The sequence below is a fragment of the Cyprinodon variegatus genome, unplaced genomic scaffold (genome assembly GCF_000732505.1).
Source record: "Cyprinodon variegatus isolate N-32 unplaced genomic scaffold, C_variegatus-1.0 Scaffold184, whole genome shotgun sequence".
Classification (NCBI taxonomy): Eukaryota; Metazoa; Chordata; class Actinopteri; order Cyprinodontiformes; family Cyprinodontidae; genus Cyprinodon; species Cyprinodon variegatus.
Genome location: NW_015150637.1, coordinates 841,583 through 856,034, shown reverse-complemented (window position 1 = coordinate 856,034; position 14,452 = coordinate 841,583). Strand labels below are relative to the sequence as shown.

The window sequence follows — 14,452 nt, the reverse complement described above, 5'->3', positions numbered from 1 at the left end:
TATTATTAGAGGCTCCATCGCCATCAGTTTAGGGTCCTTGGCCTGGAAGACGTTGAAGACCCCTGTTCTTAAGTATTATTATTAACTGGCGAAGTAAGTAGGGTTTCAACGCAGTCAGAATAAAGCTGGAAAAGTTTGATTGAAGGGATTTATACATCTGCAAAAGCATGGAGACATAAAACTATAGATGATTACCAATAAATCTGCCTATAATTAAAGCCCAGACTATAAAAAGTGGGTCATAAAGTCAGTGTTTCTTCTATAGAATAGGCTAAATGTTACATATCAGTGATCCATCTTTATCCCATCACTATGAAGAAAAAAGTTTCTTTTCAAACTTTTGTGGCTCAAGCATGAACCCTTAACGGCGATAAAGCAGTAGCTTTAACTGGAGACCTGCTAGCTGCTCTGCTATGGGGGGAAATTTGTGTCATAATAGTTGGAAACAAAGAACATGTTCTGTAAATAAAAATAAATGCAAAATTCAATCCAGAAATGAAAGTTTACAAACGTTTCAATGAAAAAAGTTTTTTTTGTGTGTGCAAAAAAGTTAAAAAACAAGCTACTGGACTTTGTTTTCAAAGTTTGAAGAGGTTTTCACTTCTCATCCAGGAAGCTTATTCAAGTCAAAATATCTGGATTAGCTTTGAGTTCCAGACTTTATAGAGAAGCCCAACAAAGCCTGGTTTTGGCTTAGAAAATATGCAAATTGAACTGAAAGAAAAAGTCCACCTCTTAGTAACGGGGAGCCGTCAAGATATATTTATTAGACAGGAACAGTGTACATTAATAATTTCAACTGTTGTCCCTGGACAGATCTTAAAATTGTCTAAGATTTTTTAAAATTGTTGAGGTCTTTGTCGTTGTCGTTAGGGTCATTGTTGGCCTGCCCGACCAGGCAAGATGCTTTGGAAAAAAGTTTTTATAAGTAATTTTGAGGTTTTCTAATTTTTAAAACATTTTTTCTTCCTTTTTGCAAGTTGTATCTGCTCAGATTTTACTGCTTCAAAATTTATCTTTTCAGACCGAATTTTAGGAATTTCATTCATTTTAAAGTGTGTTTTCTCTTCTGGAGGCGGGCTTTCCTCTGGAATAATGAGTGAAGCTGCGTCTCTATTGGTCTGCTGGACGTTAGTGAGCACAATTTGATTGGTTAAGGGTCAGTGTTTGTTTTTGAATCTGTAAGGTGCAATTTAAGAAGAATTGAATTTGAGTAGCTCAATTTTTTACATAAAAAATGGAAAAAATAAAATAAAAATAAAGTTATGATAAAGGAAAAAATTTAAATAATTTGAAATGATAAAATCCTTGAAAACAGAACAGTTACCCTCAAAACCAGTTTTTGATCAAAAAACACCAATTGCACCAATAACGAAACCAAATCCAGTCCATAATTTGTGGGCCTTTTCACACGACGCATCATGTTATCACTGTGCCGTTGAATCAATTAGAGGATGCAGGTTTGGAATCCGCTTTAGATGGGTCAAGAAAGGGCAATAAGAGAGATTAAAGTCATTTCCAACTCTGCTAGAACACAAGCACATTTTTTCACCCAAGGCAAACATATTGATATTGGGTTAAGGCCCCATTGCTGCCTATGGATTGTGACCTTGGTGTGTATGTCAGGCTTTTAAGGGAGACAAATTAGACCCTGCAATGGTCAGAGAAAAGCCCCGGAGCAAAAATGAAATCAATGAAGAGGACATAACAGTGCTGTTCCCCAGCTAGCACCGCTCAGCACACACACACACACTGAGGGCCAGGCCTCCCAGATATTGATGTCTGTGCAGGAGGCAGAGAAGCCGTTGGTTGGGTGGTCCATGCTGGAAATCCCATTTGCCACCGTGGAAAGAAGCAGCGCCTCCTTCCTGTTCTGTGTCAGTCCAATTTTCCCACACCGCTCCATCATTTGGTCCCTTTTTTCAGATTATTCTATCGATTAAGAGAGCAGGTGTCTTTACTAAGCCATTTTCTGGTGTTTCTTATCTATTTTGAGAAGGAGCTGATCTACTTGCAGTGCCTTTTTTTTTTTTAGCTATGAACTGCACAGTATTTGAGTTTCACCTCCTCTCTGCTTTAGATTATTTCATCTTTGCTTTTGTTTTCTTCAGGGTGAAGATGGAGGAGCCGGTCAAACTGATGGTAAGCATTCAATCATAACAACTCGTATAACCCACATCACAAAAAGGGAAGTCATATTTAAATGTCAAATCATTCTGGCTTAAACATGTATATAAATGTACTCTTTTATTTTTCATTATCTTATGCAGGCCAGTTAGTTGTACATCTGCCTGAATACCTAAATTCAGTCAATCATATATCATCTGTCATCAAACTTTTTCGGTCATAGCATCTTGATTCATATGTCGACATGAAATAAGAAATAGGAATGATTTCCTTTCCCATTGAGTTCCGTCCCAGTGTTCACGGGGATGGACGTCTGTGTCTTCAGCAGGCGTAGAGCTAACAGAACTGGCAGCGTTGCGAGGCAAGGGCTCAAACATGTACGGCTGGAAGCCTTCTACACCAAACCAAGCTTCTGCCGCCCTGGCGTCCTCTTCCACAACATCTCCGTCCCCGCTAGGGGTGTGCAAATAATCGTCATGATGATGCATCGTGATTCTAATTTTCGTGATCTACTGCATCGATTCTTGACGCCAAGTATCGATTATTAATTTAAAAAAACGAATAAATAAAATTGCATGAATGGTTGGCGAACATCAGCCAAAAACAAGTGTAATACAACTTCCAGTCCAGTAGATGTCGCTGCGGATGTGTTGACGCATGCTGCCTTGTGTCACAAGCATTTCCGGCCGCGGGATACTGCGCCGAGTCATTCAAAAACAAAACATGGAGGAGAAAATATTGCAATGCATCGCAATAATTCAAGTATCGTGATGCATCGTGATAGAATCGCATCGTGGCCTATGAATCGTGATTCGATCGAATCGTGACTTCTTTGGCAATACCCACCCCTAGTCCCCGCTTTCCTCCTCTAAAAAAAATGTATGACGGAGGAGACTCGTCCACGACCTCCGACACTAAACTCTGTCGTTGCTAAGTCACCAATTTAGTGCTACAATGTAATTTCCCATTGGGAACCTAGTAGCACTAAGTTGCTAACTGGTTAGCAAGATGCTTCAGAGACACCGGCCACAATCAAACTTGCTTGTGAGCATTCTGCCACAACAATCCCGCCCCCTTGATAATCGACAAATCACATTCACTTTATTCACTCGTGTAAAGTCGGAGAATTCGGAACTGCAGCGGTTGGAAGAGCAGCTTCCCTACGACTTTAATGTGATCAACCAATGCACACAATAGGGCAGAGAGTTAAATTAGATCATGCATTTATGTTGAACTTTCTTCTTAATAATAATTAGAAACCTTAAGCTGGTTTCCCTCTGAGGTCACATATTGTCCAAGAAGTACAGCTGATTAGTCGGGGATATACATCAGTATCCCTAGCTTTGTACATGGAGATGATGCTGATACAGGCACTTCAGCCTCAGCACTTCACTTTCTTCTTTATAGTTCATTTGTGGCCTAGTCAAAGTTTAGACCTTAATCAAATTGAGAATTTATGACAGGAGTAAAAATATATATATATTTTCAACACTAGATTGTAAATGGATTCGAGTTGATTCACTCATTAACTCCCGTCTCTCTACTCATATGCAGATGCCCAACACGCCGCTGCTCAAAACCGCATGACCTCCAGCAGCCTGATGCACGTGACGGACCTGGTGGTTTCCTTCAACGACCTCGACAACCTTTTCAACTCTGATGAGGATGATCTAACGGTGGGTGGAGACCCTAAGTGCACGGCTATCCTCCTCTGCTCCTCCTGCAGACGGCAGTCACTTCTTTTGTTCAGCTAACCCAATGATGAACTTTTGGCTCCTTAAGGTGAGAGTTTCCATATTGATGATCATCTCTGCTCTTTGTATCCACAGCCCGGTACCAGGCGGCCTGTGAACGGGACCGATGAGAAGTTTGGCAAAGAGTCAAAGCCATCCTCGTTGGACCCAGCCTCCTGCATTAGTATGTATTTCTCCGTCTCTTCAGTGTTTTACACATTCAAATGGACGGACTCACAGCATGTCTGTTCTAGAGTAAGATCGTTACACAGAGATTTACCCACAGTTTGCACAGTTTGAAGCTTTCTTGGTCCAGGAACTGTTGGATGCTCACGCTTGGCTTCGCCACCTAGTGGTGGAAAATATTAGTTTTAGCTCAGAAGACTTAAGCTGCGTTCACACCAAACGCAGCAGGAGCAGCAAAAACGCGACTGCTGCTTCCTTTTTGCTGCTTGTACCAGTTAGTTCTGACGCGTGGCTGAAGCAGCTTTGCTGCTCTGGCTGCGCGGTGGAAAGTGGGTCTGACGCGCGTTTGGGGGAGCTGCTCTATCCTTTCTTTGCCTTGCAGCTATATTTGCTGTGATCAGTGGGAATAAAGTAGTTTTAATATGTTTTTAAGTGGGAAAATCCACCTGAAAACTTCCTCACTGCAGTCCGTTCATTAAGATGACCATCCTGCCTTCCAATATTATTTCTGTCGGAGCCGCTCAGACACCCACATACCAGCGGTGCGCTGTCAGTAGGAATCCCATTCAACAGCAGCCTATGGCCCGGTCGCCTCCTTGCGGTTCGGCTCGGCGGCTGGAAAAGCAGTTTTCATGTACTTAATCCAAACTGCAGACACCAGGATAATAAAAGCGAACATGTTTTGTCGGCGGGTTTCAGCATTTTAAGTTAATTTAGGCGTTAATAAACTGTTTCAGAGGAGCGATCATAGCGCTCTGTATCATCAGCGATGTGTCGGTCTCCCTTCCAGCTCCCTGCCTCTGATTGGTTGATGGGGCGCATCGAGCTGCAAAAGTTAAATTTTTCAATCTTGAGCAGCAGCGCTCCCGACGTGCTGCTCCTGCTGCTCAAAATGCGCTGCGGGATATTTTGCTGCGCCTTGATGCGCGTCAACCATTGACTTTGCATGTAAACTTGCTGCTCCTGCTGCGTTTGGTGTGAACGCAGCATTATAGTTATCAGTGGATTAACATTAATGCCATAGTTATTAAGAATTATCTGGATGAATCGGCCACAGCTTTGCTGAACTCGACACCTTTTGCTTTGATGCTATTCAGCTTTGTTGCTTTTAGCGTATAGAACATCACCTGTTGCTTCTTGTGGCCGATAAAAAAAACAGATCAACATTTTAAAGGCTTTTCAGGTTTGGAGACAGAAATCAAACCTGGAAAAATGTTTGAATCTCCAGATTTGTTTTGATGTTTTGATCCAGTTTGTTTTCCATTTTTCTCCATTCAGTTCAAAAATCCTTTATTCATTATTATTGACATTCATCATCGTTATTTTTATTACTACTTGATTTATCACCATGACATCAAAAGCAACCCGTTTCTCCAACCACTTGGCAATATTCCAGAGTTTTTTCCCTTTACCATTACATCTTTTTTTTATTTCTATGACACCATCTTACTCTAAGATGTTAACAATTCTCATCCTCTGCACGTTTGCACCAAGAATCTTCTACTCATCAGAAAAGCTTTTATTTAACTTGAAAAAACCCAGCTTCTGCTTTGGTGTTTAAACGAACTCATAAATACATGAGAAGCAGCAGGCAGTGGGATAAATGTGTGGATGTAAATGTTTGATGAGTGCATGTTAGGTTTCTATCTTCATTATTGTTTCATATTTACACCAGACTCTCTTCAGCTGCAGTTCGCTCGTCGTCTTTCCCTGCAGAGCCCAGCTGACATCAGCAAGTATCTTTTACAGAAATAACAAACGACTTGTTAGACGCATCGAGGCATATGCCGGATTCACATTGCATGGTTTCCAGATGTTTGTTGTGCAGTGTGAAACAGGACATCTATCGTCTGCTCGTTCAGTGATGTGATTGACGGGTAATTGGACTGGTGATGCTAGCTTTTCCTTTGCCTTCCTCCAGGTTCAGACCTACAGAGTTTTCCCACGCCTCCATCCCTCGAGCAGCAGATCATGGGTTACTCGCCCATGAACATGTGCAGCAAAGATTACGGCATCATGGAGACTAACCACGGCATGACCATGCTGGACGGGACCTCTGTGCTGGGGGGCCACTTCAAGATCGAGGTGGAGGAGAGCTTCTGCAGCCCCAAACCGTCTGAGATCAAGGTGAGTCCAGCTGCCTGAATGTCGGAGCTTATGACGTTTGTTTAATTTAGATTCAAAGGAAAATAAAAACGGAAATGTTGAGCTTCCACATTTAATTATACATCCTGACCCTGATTGGCATGATGGCGGCGCTCCAAGGCAGCGGCCGAGAGCAGCTCTTCTCGACAATTTCACAAAATACGATGCTTAAAATTTAAAAATTAAAGTTTTTATGACCGAAATTGCGGAAAACAACTCGTGAAGTTTGACCTGCTAGAAGAGCGGGAATGCTGGGAGCCTTTTTCCACCTGGATCTCTGCTCTTTTTGGCCCTCATGTCCCTCCATTGTCGGACTAAACTCGCCCCCACTTCCTCACCGCCTCGGCCGTATCTAGACCCACTGTGTGTAGCACAGACCATGCTTAAATACTGAGCTTAAATAAAAAATGTCTGTGTCAAGCTTACTGCAACACACTGCTGTGAGAGTATAACCAGGAAGCGAGGTAGGAGGGAAAAATAGGTTTAGCGCCACCGCAGCACGGGAGGGAGAACTACGTCCAAGAGCAAATGGATAAAAATAGACCGGAGGGGAAAAAAACATGAATCGATTCTCTTGCGGACGTGTCGATGCATCAGATCGTCGGCTGTTGGATCGATGCATCGATATAGAACGATTATTATTTACACCCCTAATATGTAACTGCTGCACCATCATTCTGACGGGGTCTTGGCTGCATCCAGCAATACCGGATGGTGCAGTTGGCCTGGTGGGGTGATGCTGTACCGCGCCGATAGAAATAAAGAGCTGTGCGTGAATGAAGGCTCCTCTGAGACTGTTCCCAGGCAATCTTCGGCATATAGATATATCTGCTTTAGTTAGTCACATTTAATGTTTCTTATAAAGCTGATAAACATGCAAAATAGAGACGTACTCAGAAATGTTCTTTATTTAGGCTGAGAGAGAGAGAGAGAGAGAGCAAGACCTGCATCAACTAACATGAAGGCTGTGAACAACTTTTTCAGCATGCGATCGCAGGCTTTTGGATATACAGTTAGCTCTGCTAGCAATGCTAGGTGCTAATTTATGATGCTAAATCTGGAATCCTTTGCTTTTTATCTTAGTTTCAAAGTTTAGTTTCATAGAACTTGGTTGGTCAACAGGAGTTGCTTCATCTATACACATGCATGTAAATATTAGATATGTGGTAAATAGATGATTATCAGCAGCAGAAAGGCTGGGATAAAAATGTTTAGGATGCTGCTTTAATATTTTCTGATGTTCTGATTGAAATCGGCTTAAAGTCAATAATAGAAATGGCCTTTAGAATTCAACCTGATTGATCTGTTCCAGTCTGTGATGTGAAGTTTTTCTCCGGTACGTGACGACAGCAGCAGGAATGATTCCTCTCAGACGGAGGAACCAAACCTGCAGTAGATAAAGAAAAAAACGGTTCTGATCAGAAGCAGGAGAAAAACGGCGCCAGGGTAGAAGCAATGATCTGATAATATGATCTGGTCAAGAATCTTTTTTTTTTTTCTTCTTCATCTCTTATTAAATACTTGCCTCACTGTGTGAAGCTAAGTGGACGTTCATCTGAGCTTCAGCTGTCAGAGTCGTAGCTCCACGTTGTCCATGCAGGTTCTATTTGTCTCGTGTTTGGTCCGCGGGGCAGATGTGTTTCCTCCAAATATGCAGCCTGGTTCTGCCACATTAAGGCTGCAGTTGTCCATTAGAACGCTCCGGTTAGAACCTCCACAGGGTTCAAGAACAGCAGCGGGTTGGATTTCTGCTTTCATAGTTTTTGGTGATTAACTCGATACTCCTAATAAGGTGTTTTTCTTGTTTGATTTTATTAAACCTTTCTGGATATTCCTGAAGTTCCTGCTCTGCTTCTTTATTATTTTAATTTCCTGGAAACCATTTTTTTTTTGTTTTGTCTTCATAGGACTATTCGTTTGTGTACAAGCCCGAGCTGTGCCAGGCGTTTGTAGGCTGCTCCATGTTCGCCCCCCTGAAGACGCTGCCCAGCCAGTGCCTCCCCCCTGTCAAACTACCAGAGGACTGCGTCTACCGAGCGAGCTGGACCATGACCCGAGACGTGCTGCATCCTGTGCCAGTGTTGGGCTTCCTAAACAAAGACAGGTAAAACCGTAACCTCCTTTCCTGGAGTTATCCTTCTGTCTGCGCCCTCCAAATGTTCTCTCCCTGAACGCCACCTTAGCAGCCAGCTTCACTATCCACACATGGCTGCCTTAGGCAGAGCAGACAGTTGAGTAGAAATACCTGCCTGGTATCTCTGCTCTCGTTTCCTCTCCTGTCAGCTTGGTTTAGTTTAACCAGCTTGGATTGTGGAGACCACAGAAGAACTCTTCTGTCTTCAGAGGCTTTTAATTCGTTCTGTGTTCTAAACATTAAATCAAGTTTTCCTTTTCTTTCCCTCATGCTAAGCACTTAAACGCTTCATCAAATCAAAGCGTGTGACCCTGATGTCTGTGGGATTTCTATTGAATCAGTTAGAACCCCCAGACGGCCACCCACAGGTCCTGTATGTGGTATTAAAGGGTCAGGAGGGCCTGGAAGCTCATCTCTGCTCTCTAAATAAGCCTGACCTCAGATCAGTCCATGGGTGAGGATGTTGATCTGAAGAGCAGCTGCTACTTTGGTGTCCGTCTCACACTAAATGTGCCGTAGATGGGACTTCATGCTCATGTACTTCTCATGTACGCTAGGACATGGCTTTGTTACCTCATAGCGAAACATGTGGAGGTTTGTTTTAGTGATGAAAGTATGAGCGGTCAGATATCTCAGCTTCCATTATCTGTTAAAGGAAAAGACTGCAATAATCAATGGATCACTATTTATACCTAAAACTAATATGTTGGCGGTAATTTAATGAATTTAGCGTTAATCAGTAAAAAAATAGACATAATCATTTTCGTTGCAATCACCGAGTCTGGGAGCGGCCATTTTTGCCCAAATATAGTAACCCCTCCCTCCTGCCATCTTCCAGCAGTGACGTCACGGTGCAGTAAGCCTAGCGCCATTCTCTCCGCTTTACAAGCAAAATCAATGGGAACTACTAGACACATCTGCAATCAACAACAATTATTCAAGATTTACAGAGGACTTCACCATTGAAATTCACTATAGTGAAACTGATAATGCCTACATGCATGGCAGCTGGATGCTGGAATACATCGGGTAAAGGTGAAAAAAAATATATAGTTGTATACCTATACCTTTCTGATTCCTGATCCTCCACAGAGGGGTTCGTCGTTGGATTTCTAAGAGGGAGGATTTGCCATTGAGCTTCTGGCCAGAGAAAAAACCCGTAATATGTAGCCAACATTTAGAAGAAGAATGTTTTCAAGATGACTTGGATAATAGCGCGTTGTGACAAACACCAGATACAGCACTGGGACTTGATCAACAGCCGATACCGCACCGTGACGTCACTAACCGGTAGGTGGCAGTAGTGTTCTTTGACAAACATGGATGCCTCCAGTAAAGGACATTCATATGAAAATTACTCTTAATTAAAAACACTTTTATTGATTGATTTATTGAACAATATGTAACAATTTCATATTTAAAGTACTTTCAGAAGTTTGAGTTCTGATTATGACCGGACTTTACCTTTAACTCTTTTCGTTTAAGGCGATATTTTAAATATTCAATGAGATAATTGGAAACATTGTAGGTACTGTTAGAAAAATTTTGTCTTTTGCGTTTTTCTTTAATGCAGCTTAGATTATAATGTCCAGAAACCGGTGTCATATAAAAGGAAGCTTTGGATCTGTGCAACAACAAAAAAAAAAACTGTTGATCAGAGGTCTCAAAACTCAGAAAATCAGATATTTTGGTGAGCAGTGAACACACCATATGCAGGTGATACCATGTCCTGCTATCAGGGAACTCAGTCAGACACTTTTACTCTAAAACCAGACGAACCGCATTAAAGCAGCGCCTCTGTGGTTCCCTCAGGGGGCGAGAGATGGAGCCCCTCAGCAGATAACCTGAAGAGTTAGAATAGCTCAGTTTTGATTCAGTTTGGATTGCTACTGAGTAAACTTTGTTCAAATGTTGTAGAAAAGTTGTAGGCTCAGCATTCATCCACTTCAGTTTTGATGTTCTACCTGCTGTATGTTTCATGTTTTTATCTTCCTGTCAGCAATCAGGATGAGTCTATGACCGAGACTGAAGGGGTTTACGGTTCAGGTTTTCCCTGCTTTTCTCACATATATGTACAAATACAGAGGGAAATGGTTTTAAAATCACTCTTTTAATAGAATCCGCCCGTGTCATTTTGACCACCTTCAGTGTAACCAGCATTTGTGCTGAAATGCGCTGGACAGAGCCCAGAGAGACGGAGCCCAGATGTCAGAAGTGAAAGGAAAAGAAATTGAGCGTAGCGACCCGCTTCACTGAAATACGCCGAGTATTCTGAGTGATACGTCTACAGGACGCATTTTTTGTCTCTGATTATTTACTTCAGTGTAAATGTAGCTACTGTTAGTGATGCTAACTGTATAAGGTCCTAGAGTGGGACGCTAAGTGATGAAATCCTGTTGATATTCTCTCTAGTATAGATTTTTAAATGACTGCTGTAGACTTTAAATAAACGTAGACTTTGGGAAACAGATGAGTTTTACTGTGGAACCTCCTCTAATAACTGCTGTCCTTCGATGTGTCTGCCTTCAGTAATATTCCCAGTGTGGGCAGCACCATGGACCAGGACTACACCCAGACCTACACCCCCCAGACCCACACTCCTTTCATGTCCAACAGCGCCCCCCCCAGCAACAGCGGCGCCGGCATCCTGCCTTCCCCCGCTACGCCACGCTTCTCCGCCCCAACCCCACGCACGCCTCGGACTCCGCGCACCCCTCGGGGCCCCTCCAGCGTCCAAGGCTCAGTAAAGTACGAGAATTCGGACCTGTACTCTCCGGCCTCCACGCCTTCGACGTGCCGACCGCTGAACTCGGTGGAGCCGGCCACAGTCCCCTCCATCCCCGAAGCCCACAGCCTCTACGTGACGCTGATCCTCTCCGAGTCGGTCATGAACCTCTTCAAGGACTGCAACTTCGACAGCTGCTGCATCTGCGTGTGCAACATGAACATCAAGGGAGCCGACGTGGGCGTGTACCTGAGCGGCGCCGACGGGGAGGACCAAGAACCCTGCAGCTGCGGCTTCAGCGCCGTGGTGAACAGGCGCTACGGACACGGCTCGGGCCTCTTCCTGGAGGACGAGCTGGACATCATGGGCCGCGGCTCGGACGTCAGCAAGGAGGCGGAGAAGACCTTCGAGGAGCAGAGGCTGTCGTCACTGGAGAGGACGGGGGTCAGAAACGGGGACGGCTTCCCAGACGAGCTGATTTTGCTCCTGCAGGACCAATGCACAAACCCATTTTCACCCATCTCGGTAACAGAGCATGAGGCGGCGGCGTGGGGGCCGAGCGGGGCCCCTATACCCGCCTGCATACGAGTGGAGGAGAGGGACTACCGCAACGACTGCTACATGGCTCTGGAACACGGCAGGCAGTTCATGGACAACATGTCTGGAGGCAAAGTGGACGAGGCGCTGGTGAAGAGCAGCTGCCTGCACCACTGGGCCAAACAAAACGGTGAGTGGGGAACCATCATCAGATCACTAGTGTTAAATATAGTGTTAAAATGATGATATAAATATCATCATTTTATTTGAACAAAGTTTCAGGCATTTGCCCTTGTTACGGCCCCTGGCCTTTTAAGACTGTGCATCCCGGACAAGCCCCCAGTGCGCAGCTGTATAGCCTTATCAGCCTCTATTTCCAGCCTTCTGATCTCTAGCTCCACTGCAGTCCTCAGACAGCCAACAAGGAAGATCTGTCAGAGCTGAACCTGCATAAGAAAAGCCTGCTCAGTCTTAAAAGGCCAGGGGCCGTAACAGCCCTGCTAGGAATGTTGAGTTGTTTTAACTTCAGACGGGGAGAGCAAATGTTTCTCCCAGGTCCTGGTCTTATCCAGCCATGCTGCTGCAGGTAATCGATAACAACTAGCAATAAACCTGCACCTCCTTTATTGTATGTTTAAACTTCTGATCCCTCCTGTTACACTTTTGAAGTCCGATAATAAAGGCAGGGGACAGAGAGGTCCCAGCAGAGTTGATCACTTATTCAGGGAGTCTCTTCTCTCCTCTTCTGCAGAAAAGTAACTTGTGTGTTTGTGTTTGTTATTTGTAGGACAATAAAGGGTTATTATCATTTAATTCTAACAACTAGGAAGCAGATATTTTTCTAATACTGTCTTTGGTTTCTTTGCTCCGTTCTCAGCGGTGGACGTGAGTTCCCTGTGCTCTCAGGATGTGCTGCGGGTGCTGATGTCGCTCCAGCCTGTTCTCCAGGACGCCATCCAGAAAAGGAGGACAGTGCGGTCGTGGGGGGTGCAGGGTCCCCTCACCTGGCAGCAGTTCCACAAGATGGCAGGGCGGGGCTCCTACGGTAAGCTTAAAGCATCAGATTATCTCTCATCTCTCTGATCCTTCAGTCTTTTGGACAATCTAAGGGGATTTTGTCTTTTTTCTGGCCTCCACAGGCACAGACGAGTCTCCAGAGCCTCTGCCCATCCCCACCTTCATGGTGGGCTATGAGTCTGATTCCGAGTTCGTGGTCCTGTCTCCGTTCGGTTTGCCGTACTGGGAGAAGCTTCAGCTGGAACCGTACGGCTCTCAGCGGGACATCGGGTACGTCGTCGTTTGTCCCGACAGCGAAGCCATGCTCAGCGGCGCCAAAAGCTTCTTCAGAGACCTCACAGCTGTTTACGAGGTAAAAAAAACAACAAACAAAAAGGACAAAATATCGTACAGTGCATGCCCAGCTTCAGACTGTCAAAATAATCTGCATCGGTTTTTAAATAAAAACTGTCGACCAGTTTTCAATCCTGCTGTGCTTTGATGGTTGATGTGCTGCGGTTTAGTAACGGTGACCCTCCAAGGCAGCTGGTTTCTCTGGCTTTTATTTAACAGTGTCAAAGATTAATGAAATAGCAAGAATATAAGTGAACCATGTTTCCTTTTCATGTTGCTCTGATGTGACAGAAAGTCCAGCTTAAAGTAAAGCCTGTCTTATTGTCGACCCCTCCGCTGCACCTTCTGAACCGAAACTGTTTGGTTTTTCCAGTCCTGTCGCCTGGGTCAGCACCGGCCTATTTCCAAGAGTTACCCTGATGGGATCGTCGTCGTTGGCGGCAGTGCAGCCAAAAACGTCATGGATCAGCCCGTCAGCGACTGGTTCCTTAAGGCTGCCAGCAGCAACAGCGACGCCTTCACCAAGCTAAAGCTCTATGCACAAGTTTGCCGGCACAACCTCGGTACGTGTCGCTTGCAGCTCATTTAAACAACACAGCCTGTTCTCTGCACATCACTTTATTCAGTCGCTTTTTCTTTTCGGTTTCCACTGTATGGTTTGGATTTAAATTTATTTTTTATGAAGTTAAGAAGAGAACTTTGTGACATTGAGTGATGGGCTTTTTTCGTTTTTGTTTTTCCCATCAAACATCAGGATAAACTGGTGATTTTTTTAGGTGATTTTTTTTCCCCAGATTTTTTTTAATTTGAATCATTTTGTCCTGAACGTACAAAAGGTTTGGATGCATCATTCTTTAGTGATTCATTCAAACCTTTCAGCATGAAGGCTAGAATGATGAGGCAGTATGAATGAATGAGAGGTTTGAATTTTATGCATTTTCTTTAATAATTTAACAAAAAATAGAAAATGAACATGCACTGTAATATTTAGTTAAATGGCTTCCAAGAAGCTGCAAAAAGAAAAAAAAACCTGCTAATCTTTTATAACCAAGAAATTTCTGGTTGCATCATCTTATTTCCTATTTGGCTGTTTTTCTTTCTTTAACCCTGCTTTTAAAAGTCATAGGGAAGTCATATTTAAATGTCAAATCATTCTGGCTTAAACATGTATATAAATGTACTCTTTAACAGACCATATTGTCCCGAAAGTCTTCAGCAGGCGTAGAGCTAACAGAACTGGCAGCGTTGCGAGGCAAGGGCTCAAACATGTACGGCTGGAAGCCTTCTACACCAAACCAAGCTTCTGCCGCCCTGGCGTCCTCTTCCACAACATCTTCATCCCCACTTCCCTCCACTAAATAAAAAATGGATGACGGAGGAGACTCATCCACGACCTCCGACACTAAACTCTCCTCCTCTTGCATGTTTCCTCTGTCCATAGCGTTCCTTGACAGTGTCGTTTCTAAGTCACCAATTTAGTGCTACTTGGTCCCAATGGAATTTCCCATTGGGAAC

General features: G+C 43.9%; 1 protein-coding gene across 2 annotated transcripts in view; it reads left to right on the top strand.

Annotated features, from left to right (window-relative positions):
* The window catches only part of med13 (mediator complex subunit 13), a 117,812-nt gene that overhangs the window by 90,633 nt on the left and 12,727 nt on the right, over positions 1-14,452 (top strand). For both annotated transcript variants that reach the window (XR_001481346.1, XM_015379019.1), the window contains exons 11-19: positions 2,112-2,142; positions 3,682-3,803; positions 3,957-4,044; positions 5,968-6,173; positions 8,099-8,295; positions 10,855-11,777; positions 12,465-12,632; positions 12,727-12,956; positions 13,311-13,500. Coding sequence is in view for 1 of the 2 variants with exons in the window: in XM_015379019.1 (XP_015234505.1) it covers positions 2,112-2,142; positions 3,682-3,803; positions 3,957-4,044; positions 5,968-6,173; positions 8,099-8,295; positions 10,855-11,777; positions 12,465-12,632; positions 12,727-12,956; positions 13,311-13,500 (2,155 nt within the window). In the remaining variant the exon portion in view is untranslated. The remainder of the gene's footprint in view (positions 1-2,111; positions 2,143-3,681; positions 3,804-3,956; positions 4,045-5,967; positions 6,174-8,098; positions 8,296-10,854; positions 11,778-12,464; positions 12,633-12,726; positions 12,957-13,310; positions 13,501-14,452) is intronic.